The sequence below is a fragment of the Cricetulus griseus genome, chromosome 4, assembly GCF_003668045.3.
Source record: "Cricetulus griseus strain 17A/GY chromosome 4, alternate assembly CriGri-PICRH-1.0, whole genome shotgun sequence".
In the NCBI taxonomy this organism is placed as follows: domain Eukaryota; kingdom Metazoa; phylum Chordata; class Mammalia; order Rodentia; family Cricetidae; genus Cricetulus; species Cricetulus griseus.
The window spans coordinates 119,146,849-119,160,900 of NC_048597.1; the positions used below are offsets into that span (position 1 = coordinate 119,146,849).

The 14,052-nt window shown below is 37.9% G+C and overlaps 1 protein-coding gene across 6 annotated transcripts in view; it reads left to right on the forward strand.

Annotated features, from left to right (window-relative positions):
• The window catches only part of Kbtbd3 (kelch repeat and BTB domain containing 3), a 35,573-nt gene extending 25,615 nt beyond the window's left edge, over positions 1-9,958 (forward strand). For all 6 annotated transcript variants that reach the window (XM_035443425.1, XM_027415205.2, XM_027415210.2 and 3 more), the window contains one exon: positions 2,262-9,958. In XM_035443425.1, coding sequence (XP_035299316.1) covers positions 2,262-3,864 — 1,603 coding nt within the window. In that variant the 3' untranslated portion in view covers positions 3,865-9,958. The remainder of the gene's footprint in view (positions 1-2,261) is intronic.
• Positions 9,959-14,052: the final 4,094 nt, after the last annotated feature.

A 14,052-nucleotide genomic window follows, 5' to 3' on the forward strand; every position in this document is an offset into this window, starting at 1 on the left:
CCCCAAACTTGTCTTGACACCTTTGCTCCTCCCTCTCTTCAACTGGACTCTGGGAGCTCAGGCCAGTGCTTAGCTGTGGATCTCTGCTTCTGCCTCCATCAGTTGCTGGATGAAGGTTCTGTGATGATACTTCAGGTAGTCATCAATCTGATTACAGAGGAAGGCCAGTTCAGACACCCTCTTCACTGATGCTTAGGGCATTAGCTGGGGTCATCCTTGTGGATTCCTGGGAATTTCCTCAGTGTCAGGTTTCTCTCTAGCCTCATAGTTACTCCCTCAACCAAGATAACTCTTTTTCTTGCTCTCCCTCTCTGTTCTTCCCCTATCTCAACCATCCTGTTTCCTGGTGTTCTCCCCCCCCTTCCTGTAGTAGAGGTTAATACTTTGAAATGATTAAGTCATTTATTCTTCTAAACAAGTCATTTAATCACTTTATTTTGTAATTTTGTTGATAGTGATATGATTTTCTTTAGTGTGTAACCTGAGTTATTTTGTAACTTATTAAATATAATCCTTTATATAATCCTATTATATGAATATAATCCTTTAGTTAAATACTGTATCCATTTAGAACTCCCCATTACAATGCAAATTAATATTTTAATTCATTTTTTTTCTGATTCATTAGCCATGATTTTTCCTTCTATTATTCATGTGTGATACAGGAAAATAGTAAGCAGTAATAGAATACCTTTCATATACATTATTATCAAAACCTGCTTGACACTTAGCCAATAAGTGAAGAAGCTGTATCCTCACTAAGATAGTTATCTCTAGGGGCCATGAATTTAATACCATATTGAACCAATAATATAGTACATTGACACATAAATAGTATATAATATAATCATTGCTGTTTAGTTTTTCTAAACTGGCATACATTGTTGAAGGTCCTTGTGTATATATTTGTTTTTCTTTTTTTGTTGTTGTTTTTTGTTTTTTTGTTTTTGGTTTTTTGAGACAGTGTTTCTCTGTGGCTTTGGAAGCTGTCCTGGAACTAGCTCTTGTAGACCAGGCTGGCTCTCAAACTCACAGAGATGTACCTTCGTCTGCCTCTCGAGTGCTGGGATTAAAGGTGTTTGCCAACAACACCCGGCTTATAATTTTTGTTACTGCTTTTACGTGGCTTTGTGTTAGGAAATATTGAGTAGCCTCGTAAAAAGTCTCTTTATCATTCTTTTCCTTGTTTATTTGAAAGAGCCCATAATATTCTTCAGGTAAATCACTAAGATTTATTTACTTTCTGGCACAGTCTTTAAGCAAAAAGCCAACCCCATCACCACCAAATGCAAGCAACTACTTGTATAGCACAAGTATAGCACACAAAGTGTTTGTCTTGGTTGTTTTTCTGTTACTGTGGTGAGACACCACGACCAAAGCAACTTATAAGGCAAAGTGTCTAATTGGGCTTAGAGTGTCTGAAAGTTAGAACCCCATGATGGCAGAGCAAATGTATGGTGGCAAGAACATCTTAGTCCACAAGCAGGAGGCAGAGAGCACACTGGTAATGGTACCACTCCTTTGAAACCTCAGAGCTCCTGAATTGACACAGCTCCTCCACAGGGCCCCCCCTTCTAACCCCCTCTCCAATTGTCCACCAACTGGAGACCATGTACTCAAACATGTATTGAGCTTCTGGAGGTCATTCTCATTCAGACAACCAGTGTTTTTGATAATCTTAGCACAGATGCAGGCTGTTGTGAAACCAAGGTAAAGAGTAAAATACATTTTATTCCCTGACCGGACACCTCCAAATAACCTGTATTTTGTCTCTCCTCATTTCAAGATAGTCCCAGTCTCTTAATTTTAATTTCCAAGGTGGCCTGATTATTCAGATTTTGGGGAACTGTTTATGTCTCAGTAGTTGTTACCACAAAGACATAGTTTTGGCTTTTTTGAGGGACTTTGTGTGGCTTAGTTTCGGGATATTAATTTGCCATTGAAGAAAACTAAATTATATAAAAGAACTAACCAATGTATAAAATTTGAACCACTTTACAACCTTTTTTTATTTTTTACTGTACTTGAGCTACATTGTATAAGTTTTTAATATGAAGGTAACATAATATGTCAGCAGATGAATATTATGGCATAATTAGTTTAAATGTTAAAATAGCTCCTTAGTATTCCATTAATTGTGTTTTCATAAGCATATTTTAGATGAACTAAAGGGTAAAGAAGCATGTATATAGTGATATTGAGAGTAGTTGTAGAATAAAATACTCCTGTTACTTGAGCTTTTTTGTTCTTTATTCTTTCAGGGCTATGTTTGAAGTAAACATGAAAGAAAGAGATGATGGGAGTGTTACCATTACTAATTTGTCCTCCAAAGCAGTAAAGGCATTTCTTGACTATGCCTACACCGGAAAAGCAAGAATAACAGATGATAACGTAGAAATGTTCTTCCAGTTGTCATCGTTTCTTCAGGTTCCCTTCTTGTCCAAAGCTTGCAGTGACTTTTTAATAAAAAGCATCAATCTCGTCAATTGTTTGCACTTGTTATCTTTGTCAGACAGCTATGGCTCTACCCATTTATTTAGTCATGCTTTATGCTTTGTACAGCATCATTTTCATTTGTTATTTAAATCCAGGGAGTTTTTAGAGATGAATTGTGGAGTGCTGGAAAAGTGCCTGGAGTCAGATGAATTAAATGTGCCTGAAGAAGAAATTGTCCTGAAGGTTGTCATCACATGGATTAAATACAACTTAGAGTCCAGGCAAAAGCACCTGCCTCACTTGATTAGAAAAGTAAGGTTACATCAGTTATCTGAAGACACACTTCAAGACTGTCTGCTCAATGAGGAGTGTTTACTCAAAAGCACAAACTGTTTTGACATAATTGTGGATGCCATTAAATGTGTACAAGGTTCTAGTGGTCTCTTCCCTGATGCTCGACCATCCACAACTGAAAAATATATATTCATCCATAAAACTGAGGAAAATGGAGAAAATCAATATACATTTTGCTATAATATTAAAACTGACTCATGGAAAATATTGCCACAATCACATCTGATTGATTTGCCAGGATCCAGCTTGTCTAGCTATGGAGAGAAAATATTCTTGACAGGTGGTTGCAAGGGGAAGTGCTGTAGGAAGGTTCGACTTCATATTGCTGAGTCTTACCATGATGCCACTGACCAGACCTGGTGCTACTGTCCAGTCAAAAATGAGTTTTTCTTGGTTTCAACCATGAAAACCCCAAGAACCATGCATTCATCAGTCATGGCTCTCAATCGTTTATTTGTTATAGGTGGAAAGACTAGAGGATCCCAGGACATTAAAAGTCTCTTAGATGTTGAATCTTATGATCCACTATCCAGAGAGTGGACATCGGTTAGCCCTTTACCCAGAGGCATCTATTACCCAGAAGCCAGTGCATGCCAGAATGTCATTTATGTTCTTGGATCCGAGGTAGAGATTGCAGATGCATTTAACCCATCACTTGATTGTTTTTTTAAGTACAATGCTACAACTGACCAGTGGTCTGAACTCGTAGCTGAGTTTGGGCAATTCTTTCATGCTACTCTAATTAAAGCTGTCCCAGTAAACTGCACCCTGTATATATGTGATCTTTCCACCTATAAGGTGTATAGTTTTTGTCCTGATACTTGTGTTTGGAAAGGAGAAGGCTCTTTTGAGTGTGCAGGCTTTAATGCTGGTGCAATTGGCATTGAGGATAAGATTTACATATTAGGTGGAGATTATGCACCAGATGAGATCACAGATGAGGTTCAGGTTTATCACAGCAGCAGGTCAGAGTGGGAAGAGGTGTCACCAATGCCAAGAGCCTTAACTGAATTTTACTGCCAAGTTATTCAGTTCAACAAATATAGGGACCCATGGTTTTCTAATCATTTCTAAAAGTAGTATTTGCATGAGTGGTCTAAAATGATGCCTAGTAAAATTAGAAAAAAAAAAAGTATTTACTAATCTATCTTCTATGGAAGAATGACTGTAGATGTATGTTGTCCCTAAGTAGACAGGTTCCCAGAAAATTAAATTAGAATACAAAATACATTTTACCAAAGTTATATTGAATGTAATTTAATATTGAATACTTCAGAATGTTTAGTATTGTCTTATGTAAATCAAAAAGTAAAGGTTTTGACACTTTGAATTTAAGATAAAGGATGCCAAAAAAAAATCAGTGCTCATAAATGTGTACCATGTAGAAGGGATAAATACCTTTAGGTAGATAGAAATATCATGTGACAAGAAGATAAACTAGAAATAGGTGAGAAGCTCACATTGAACACTGAAGGACTAAGAATTATTTAATCCCTATCCTTTTCTGCCTGCTGGCTAAAATATCTCATTTATCTTTGTTGTAGTCAGAAACTTTCTGGAATACATTTCTCCACCCATGTGCTCAGTACACTGAGAATAGTTTGGCATTACTCTTATGGTGTATGATAGATATTAAGTATTTATAATATGTATTTGTGATTAAGAGCATATTGAAGCACATTATGGTGTTGAGCCATTGAGGTTAATTTTTTTTTACTTGCTGGTTTATTTGTTTTCAGTATCATTTTGAAACTCAGCTTTTTAGTAACATGATAGCTTCCATTCTCTTGTTCAAATTTGGTAAAATTTACATTTTTTACTTAATTATCATACTAAATTGCACCAAGCCTGAGTGTGTCTTAACATATAACCCACTGAGTGACATCCTTGCAATCTGAAATGTTCTTTTAAATGCTCTTTCTAAATCATTGGTGCCTACTCCCCCAACATAGAGGATACAGAAATTTTTATCTTTAGAGAAGTTGGTCATTATAAAGAGGTAGTTTCTTTATTACATTTTAGTACATGTTTGTCATTATACTTTAGTTCCTGTTCATCTCTCCCACTGCCTCCACCCATCCCCCAAGTCCTACTCTAGATGGTCTCTTCCTGCCAGACAGTCCCCTTTTGCTTCCAGGCCACAGGAATTCTGTTGCCCTCTCTTCTCCTCCCTTAAGATCTTTTCCTTCCTTCAGAGTCATCTTTTTACTTCCATGTCTCACAAACACATCATATACATGCACAGATTCACAAAGAAATCTAGATTCAGCATGAGAGAATACATACAATTTTTGTCTTTTCTCAATTTGACTTATTTCACTTAGCATATTGACCTCTAGTTCCATCCATTTCCCTGCGGATGCTCTAATTGTGTTCTCAACTGCTGAATATAGTTCTATTGTACATATATACCACATTTTCTATATTTATCCATGATGGTCATCTAGGATGAATCTAATAGCCTGACTGTTGTGAACAGGGTGCAGCAATGAACAATGTTCACTGAGAATGTATAACGAGGAATGCAGTAAGAATCTAGGGTTTAATTAGCACCTAACCAGGTTCCTGCCATGGGTGCTAATTGTAAAGTTGTTTTACAACTTCAGTAAATTACTCTAAGTGAATCACTTAAGAAATGACAGGACTTCTGATATCAATAGTTTCAAAATCTAGGTCTTTGTGGGCTTCAACCAGAGCATGACCATCCTTTTTCTTGAGCAAGGTTGTTCTGCTTTGCAAGAGGCATACTTAATTGCTCTAAAAGATATTGCCATTTTGGGTTTTAAGACCCCGATTCACATCTCAGGAATTACATAAATTGCACAACTCATAATTAATGTGGTTTCCTAAACTACATTTTAAATATTCAGTTGTAGTAAGTGTAGAATTAAGACTTACCTAAATCAAAGTTCTTTGATTTTATCACACATTTATGCAAACACAGATTTCAGATGTATTTTCCAAGTATATTTACATGCAGCTTCAAAGTCAGATAATTGATTTCAGTCATGGGGTATTCAGTACAATCAATAGCTCTTTTTAAACACACAGGTGATTCTGCCCTTTCATTTTGTGTGTACTTAAGAAAAAACTCAGGAGATACTTCTGTGGCATTCTTTGAGAAAACCGGTAACAATAAGTGACCCATGTATTCTTAAATAATGTTGTCAGTGAGTCTAGGAATTATTTATTTGAAAAACAAGAGAAACTAAACTAAAACAATCCCTTTCCAACAGTGTTATGTTATCCAATCCTTTTTATTTCTGCTATTTTCTATGGTAATGTCCGTGCACATCAAGACCCAACTGGTCTACTGGTCTACTGTGGATTTGTTGTCTTTGCTTATGCTGGTTTGGGACCTTAGTTGTATTGCTGTGCTTGCTTTTTAAACATGTTCATTTCTTGCCATCTCTGTAAATTTATACCTTGTCCTTTTTTAGAGTTGTCATTATAAAGAAAATACTATGTCCAGTATAAAACACAGCCTCTTCATTTCTTTATCACCACAACAGGCTTGCCTCAACTAATGGCTAATTTTATATTTCCTTGTCATGCTTTCATTTCATCTAACTGTCTCTGGGATAAAACAGTTCTGTGTTCAAGCTCCAGGACTCTATCCACAATGGCTCCTTTGTTCTATGACTAAACTGGTACACCCAAGGTCTTGCCAGTCACTGTGGCCTTAATACCTTCAGAACAGAATTTATCACTCTGGCTCTTTTCATTCTGTTTTTCTAATATGCAAATCTCTGTGATCTCTAAGGTCTATTCTCAGAATATAGCATCCTTTTATGGAGTCTTTCTTTAGTCCTTTTTTCTTCTTTCTTTTTCCTTTTATGTTGACCTTCAGCCAGGACCACAGTGTAATGGCCAAATAATTGGGCTCACTATCCAGACTGCTGCCATTCCTATGGGAAAAAAAAAAATGTTTTAACAGTTCTCCATTATTTTTCATCTTGCTTTACCTCATTAGGAGTATGCATCCAGAAATATTTGAATATTATCTCCCAAATTGAAAGTATGTATTAAATATAGAACTATAGAAAGGATTAATATATGAAATAAGTTCACAGTTAATGGACATTCTAGTTATGATCTTCAAGTGAGTTAGAATGTGGTGCTCCTTTGTTCATGTAGTCTTGAGGAAGAGTATTTGCACAGTTAAAATGAACTAAAATCCTGTAACACTCAACTCTGTTGGTAAAGAAAGAAATATTTATCACAGCAGCATTCATTGTGGACTACCCATGAAAGCTGGGTTACTTGAGGGCAACCATACATTGCAACAAAATTCCATTTTTTCATATACTAAGAACAATTGAATGCATATTCATTGTGTTTGGTTCAAGTATACATTTGAAAACCAAAGTTTAAAACAGAGAGATAGATCTGTTTGATATTTTCATATTTGTAAGCAATAAATATTGTAATGATTATATATATACTGAATATAGGATTTACTTTGGGATCGTTGTTCTCAGATTGATTGAATCCTAGTTCTCAAAGCTTTTTTTCTTTATTTGAAATTAAAGTATAAGTTTTTATAATGTCTCCAAGAAAACAGCTCCAGAGGTAGTCCTTCAAAATAAGAGCTAGACTTCACAGGAAAACAGACCTCTGTTCACCGTAAGAAACAATCATTGCACTTTATAAAGTCCTAAGGGTGAGACTATTCCTAACACATTTTAACTCTTAAGATTTCAGTTGGTTTACATAGTTGAGAATTTTTTTAAAAACATAGCTTGATTTTATTGAAGGGAAATTTTCTCTTTCCTTTCTTTCTCACTCTTCTTTCTCTCACCCTTCTTTACTTCCTTCTACCACTCAGGAAGAGCATCTAACTGAGTAAAATTATAAAGACCAGAACTGAAACTTGTATAAATTGTTATTATTTCCCTGACATGGTACTTATATAAACAAAGGTAGTGGTCGGGCCGTATTGGCACACACCATTAATCCCAGCACACTGGAGGCAGAGGCAGGCGGATCTCTGTGTGTTCAAGACCAGCCTGGTCTACAAAGAGCTAGTTCCAGGACAGCCTCCAAAGCCACAGAGAAACACTGTGTCGAAAAACCAAAAACAGCAACAAAAAAATCCAAATAAACAAAAAAATAAAGAGGTGGTGATTGCCTACCCTTATATCTTAAAACTAAAAGTGTGTTTATAGCTTATATTTGATGACCTAAGGTCTACTCAAATTCATACCAAAATAGAGAATTTAATCACAGAACGATACTATTTTTCATTTACAAAATGTTAACTCTTCTAAGTTAGAGATGTACCTTCAAAGTGAAGATAATCTTGGAATAAAATATGAAGAAAATCTTTAAACTTAAACATTTCAGACACATGATTTTGTCTTAGAGTTTATTGTTAAATGCTTTCACGGACAAAGAATTACTATACTATATTGATTCCAAAGAGTTGCATTACAAAGTGCTACTAACACTGGAAGTAACTTTGCCAACTATGATGAGAACTTCAATTCTTGCTTTGTAGTTGTCTCTGCATGTCAGTCATCCAAGTACTTGGAGCAGTACCATGTCTCTTGTTGCTGCAAAATATATCCTCATTTTCCTTCTTGTTTAAGAGCTCAACACATTGATTTCTCCATCATAGGCCAAATTGCATGATTTCTCTTCGTTAAGGTTGTCACAGAGAATTTTTCTTCATTGTAGTGTTGGGTTTAGCCTGTCAAGCTTTGTCAATTCTTTCATTGGAGGATTTTACCTTACAGTCTAGTGCCAGTGAATTTAGTGGTTCAAACATCTCCACCATTGTCTAGCTCTCTGTCTTAGTACTCCTACAGAGTGTAGCGCAGTGGTTCACAAACTGATTTGCAACGCCTTTGGGGGATAGAACAACCCTTCGACAGGTTGCCAGAGACCATCGGAAAACACAGATATTTACATGACAATTCATAACAGGAGCAAAATTACAGTTATGAAGTAGCAACCAAATAATTTTATGGTAGCATGCCACCACAATATGAGGAACTGCATTAAAGGGTCGCAGCATTAGGAGGTTGAGAACCACTGTTCTAGAGCCTTATTTTGTGTCCTGTGTATCTTCTTCCCATCATTATAATTGTGAACATATGTTTTGCCTGGAGAATTTAAGGGCAAAATTTTAATAACATTTTTATTAGATATAGTTTTCAGTATTTTAAAAAATCTTCCAGAAAGCCTACAAAACATACAAATCATATATAGCATTTACATTATTAAGTGGAGAACAATTTACTCACAGATTAGTATAGACAAGCCCTGTGATAATCACAGCACAATATTTCCATACAACAAGGCCATAATTCCATAATTATCAACCATGAAATTTTATTCACCTCATTAAGAATGTTCCCAACCATATTGGTCTAACTAGTTCAACAAATTGTGCTATTGTTCTTAAGTGTATTGAAGTGGCTGAAATAACTGATTACAGCCCTCATTAAGTATCACACTAAATAAGTATTTCTTTATATTTCTTATCTACCTGGAAGCTCACAGGGACTGAGGCAACTTCATTTCAGGACTCAGCAATTAGCACAGTGCCTGTCACAGAAACCTGTCCAGTAAACTAATTCTATTGAGCAATGCATATATGTAAAGCAAATGTATTTGTCATTTATATCATCACTGAATGTGTCTGATTGTTTCCTGAAAGTGACATTATAGCTTCTAAGTAATTCTTAGAAAATTCTTTCTGAAAACAGTATTATAGCATGTCTCCTGATGCTAATGTTATAGCTTCTAAGTGATTCACTAGCTATTTTTCAGGTGGTTGATTATTTGTTTTCAGATTTTAACCATGATAGTAACCAACAGCTAATCCTGTGTTTCCTTTAAGTGGCAATAATGGATAAGACACTCAGTAAAAATTCCAGTAATACATTTGGAACCCTCATTTCTAAGTGTAATTGCTTCAGTGAAATTTTTTTCAGTTGTGGGAGGTAATGCCCAATGCTATTACACAGGCAACTTATTTCATTTCTTTGTTAGTGAAATGTGGGGCTTCTGCCATATGCTATGAGAAAGTCAACATTTTTTTTCAGGTTCGTATTAACCTTAATAATTATGTGGTAAAATATCTCAGTTCTATAAAATGTTAATTTATTAAAATCTGTCACAATTCTCTGTATTATCAGAAATAAAAGATGGAAAAAATGAATGTCAAGACTTCTTACTTCTTTCCAGATTGTAAGGGGCCGTGGACCCAAAACTATGCGGCTTAAAGCCCACCTTTGTAAGCCGTTTAATAACCTTTAAGTTTGCAGCTTAAAGCCAGCTCTGTGAGCCTCCTGTAACCTGTAATTAGATGGTTTGGCCACAGGGAACTGCTAATTGCTTCTGTTCCGAGAAAGGGCCTGGGGCTTTCCTGTTCGATGTTCTGGGGAAGATCACAAGATATTCTGGCTGATAAGAAAAATGCTCCGGCTCCTTCCTGTTATCCCCCGCCTGCCTAATTTCCTTGTTGCAGGGCTATATAAGCCCAGTCTGAACCCCAATAAATCGAGGCCTTGACATTGCATAGATGGACCCTGGTCCTCTTTCTTTTGCGCCGCTTGGTCTCCTTCCCTTTTCTCGCCCATGACTCTTTCAGGCAGCCCCCCTCCGGAACCCTGAATGACTGACCCTCGGGACAGGACACCAGATATTCTGCAATGATAAGCAACCCTGAAAGATGTCAGACCACTGAGACTGTGGCATCTGAGTAGGAGGGTGCTAAAACCTCAGCCTCTTCTTGGGAAAGAACAGCAAATACCCATGGGCCAAAGGTGGTGAAAACAGAACCTGGCCAAATATACAGGGTCAGCCTCTGGTCAACTCTGCCTTAACCAGGTCTATGCTATTTAAATAAAACTGTCTTCCAAAGACAGTTGAAAGCGTGGTCCCAGGTAATGATGCTATTTGGGGATTTTTGTATTACTGTCACACAGAACTCTAAGGCAACACAAAAGAACCAGTCGTTGTAAAGAGCATAAAGTATTTGTGCCCACAGAAGTGTTAAGAACTGGGATTGTCTCTTTTAACAGAAGGGATGTGTCTATGTTTTCCATGAAGAAAGCTAGGAGTGGCTGTGATTCATCACCTGGTGACCTTTGCTAGCTGTAGGGTCAGGCCACACCCGAATCTCCCAAATGAATATGTTTATCTCAAATTTTTCCTCAGTAGTCCCTTTTCTTTAGCATTGCTTCTCAGTCAACAGAATCCATCTTCAGAGTAGAGGCCATATATACTTTACAGAAGAGTTTCAATGTAGCCATGCCCTAAGCTTTATTGTTCACATGGGATTGAGGAAGCTGTCAGTGGGAAACATTTTCCAAAATGTACTTAAGTATGTCTAAAACAAACTGCCCAGTGTCAGAATCTAGACAGCTGAACCAATACTGGCTAACTAGGTCTTCCTGAGCCAGATGACCTTCTTGCCTCTCATTGGTCATTTCTGTACTGGCAGTAAGCATTTGCAGATAGGATGATTAGGACCATCCTACCTCATACCAGCAGCTCTTATTATGGACTTAGAATAGAAAGCCAAAGCCTGAAAGTCTAAATGGAACTGCAAAGGGGATTTTTTTTAAACCATTAACTTTGGACAAGTGTTATCTTTATTCTTGCTCCTCTAATTTGCTTTCTCTCATGTTTTTGGCTTTACTAACTGATGGTTTATATTTTACTAAGAGACCTTGACCCCTAAATCCTTATTCCAGACAAGGGACTATATTGAAACAGTTTCTTCTCAAAAACAAAATTCTTTAAGATATTCTTGATTCATTGACAGTTTTGTGTGTGTGTGTGTGTGTGTGTGTGTGTGTGTGTGTGTGTGTGTGTGTGTGTAAATTTATCTTGATCATATCCATTCACAATTTCCCTACTCCATCTCCATCCATAATATCCCCAAGAATATGTCCTGCCTGCTTCATGTTCTCTCTTCTTAAAAAAGAATCTACAGAGTTCAATTAATGTTGCCTACATGCACATGAACAGCCCATCAGTGGTCACACTCCTGAAAGAAAAAGGAACATTCTCTCCTAGTAGCCAGCAATTGCTTCCACTTGTGCAGGTGATCATAGCTGCAGTGAGTTCCTGAGTGCAACCAGCATGTCTCCAGCTCTTACATTCTTTGTGCTTTTTTTCTCCATAATGATCTCTGAGTCAATTGAGATTTGATAGTGTCTCATTTAGGATTACACACTCAACAGTCACTTATTCTCAATAGCTGTTGTGTGTACTGACTGTTGCCTACTGCAAAAAGAAACTTCTCCTATCTGTGTTGAGAAGAGCACTGATCTATTGATATGAACAAATACTTAAAACGTAGTTTAGCAGCATGTATATTTAGCAAAACAGCAGTATTGGGTCTCTGTATTTAAACCATGGACTTTTGATAAGTTTATAGTACCAGACATGGATTACCTCCAGTATAGCAGACCTCAGCATCAATAAAATTCAGTTGCTTCCCATTATAACAGTCATAGCACTATTACATCTGAAGGCACATCTTGCTTGGCAGCTCAGCATTATAATATGTGTTACCCACTACTGGGTAAGTTGATTGATGAATTTTCTCCCTCAGCAAGAAACACAGCCCTTGAAAGAAGAAGAGTTGTTGGGGCCCGTATATTGGAAATCTATTCCATCCTGCTGTGCCACAAGAGCCCCTACTCTTATTGTCTTTAAGATATCAGCTAATGGCTGCAGGATGTCCTGGCCTTGGTGGTGAATGGCTCCTATCTAAGAAACAATAGACCTAGGCCCAGATGAGTTTGCACCCATCTTGAATGCTAAGTGATATGTGCCAGTATGGAGTGCCTGAAGGCCAAGTACATGCAGCTACAGAATGTCTTTAGTATTAAAGGAAGTAATTGCTGTCTGCCCCTTATACATGATAATAGATGCCTTCTGCCATTGTCCCCACCTTTGGATGGTTACTTAAGATGATGCATGAATAATCTGGGCACAGGCAGTATTAACTGACTGCCCTCCTGATATGATCTTATGTCTCTGTCTTTTCTTTAATGCAGGATAGCTAGCCTTCCCTCATCCACACTCCCCCTCTCAGGAACGGACCTGGGACTGTTCAGCTGGTTCCGATTGCAGCCCTGAAGACACCAGGATATGATGTATGGCCCTGCAACGTGGGGCTAATAAAGATGGTCAGCAACAAATGGCACAGCAAAGCGGGGCTGATATAGAATGGTGCCTGGCAAAGAGTCTTAGTTTATTTTCTGGTTGCTATGACGAAAAACCCTGACAAAAGCAGAGTTTGTTCCAGCTCAAAATTCAGGGGTAGAGTCCATCAAGGATGAGAAGGCAGCAAGAGCTTGGAGCAGCTGGATAGGATACCCACAGTCAAGAAAAGAAAGCAATGAATTAATCAATACATGAATGCCAGTGATCATCTGGCTCTCTATAATTTTAGACAATCTTAGATCCCATGCCCAGGGAAATGGTATAAAACAGCACATAAATTAACATAAAAATAATCTCCATAGGTGTTGTCCAAGACCCTTCTCCCAGGTGATTCTAGATTTCTTTGATTTGACAACACTAACCATCTCATGAAGTCTGTCTCAGTCTCACATGTGTTGATACGGCCAGTTGTGTTCTTTGTATTTCTTAAGATCTGTAGTACATGTTAGTACTGGATAAGAATGCATTAATCCAGAATCCTTTCAGTAAATCCAGTTTTCTCTGTGCCCCCAGCTTCCTGAATTCCCTTTGACTTCAAACACTGCCCTAGTCCCTTCCTTTTAATTCATCTAGATAGAAGACTTAAATAGTTTATTTAAAATCTTATGGTGTGTAGACTATGATGAGGAAGTATGTGTGGAGAAGGAGAGATGGAGTGGTTCGTGAGCTGTGAAGTGAGGCAGGCTTGGAGAACAGCCTGATGTGAGAGGCCAGTGTTACCACCTGAGCCATGGTGGCTTTCTGGACCCATGCAGCTGCCAAGGGCCATGTCTGGGTCTGTGATCCTAACAGAGCTGAGGCCTGTATTAATTTCCGTGGCCCATGTTACCACCAAAGGCCACATGGATGTCTGTGGTCTGGGCTGCCACCTGAGGCCATGTTGAAGCCCTAGGGCCACTCTGAGATGGCCATGCCCCATGCCTGGACAGCAAGGGAGAACTGGCCCAGGTGGTACTGGTACTGGCAGAGTAGAACTGGTAGGCAGTCCAACTCACCTACCAACCAGGCCTGGATTCAGAGCTTGGAGTTGGCCCATCCTAACATCTATCCCATGTATGAGCTGCTGGAGCA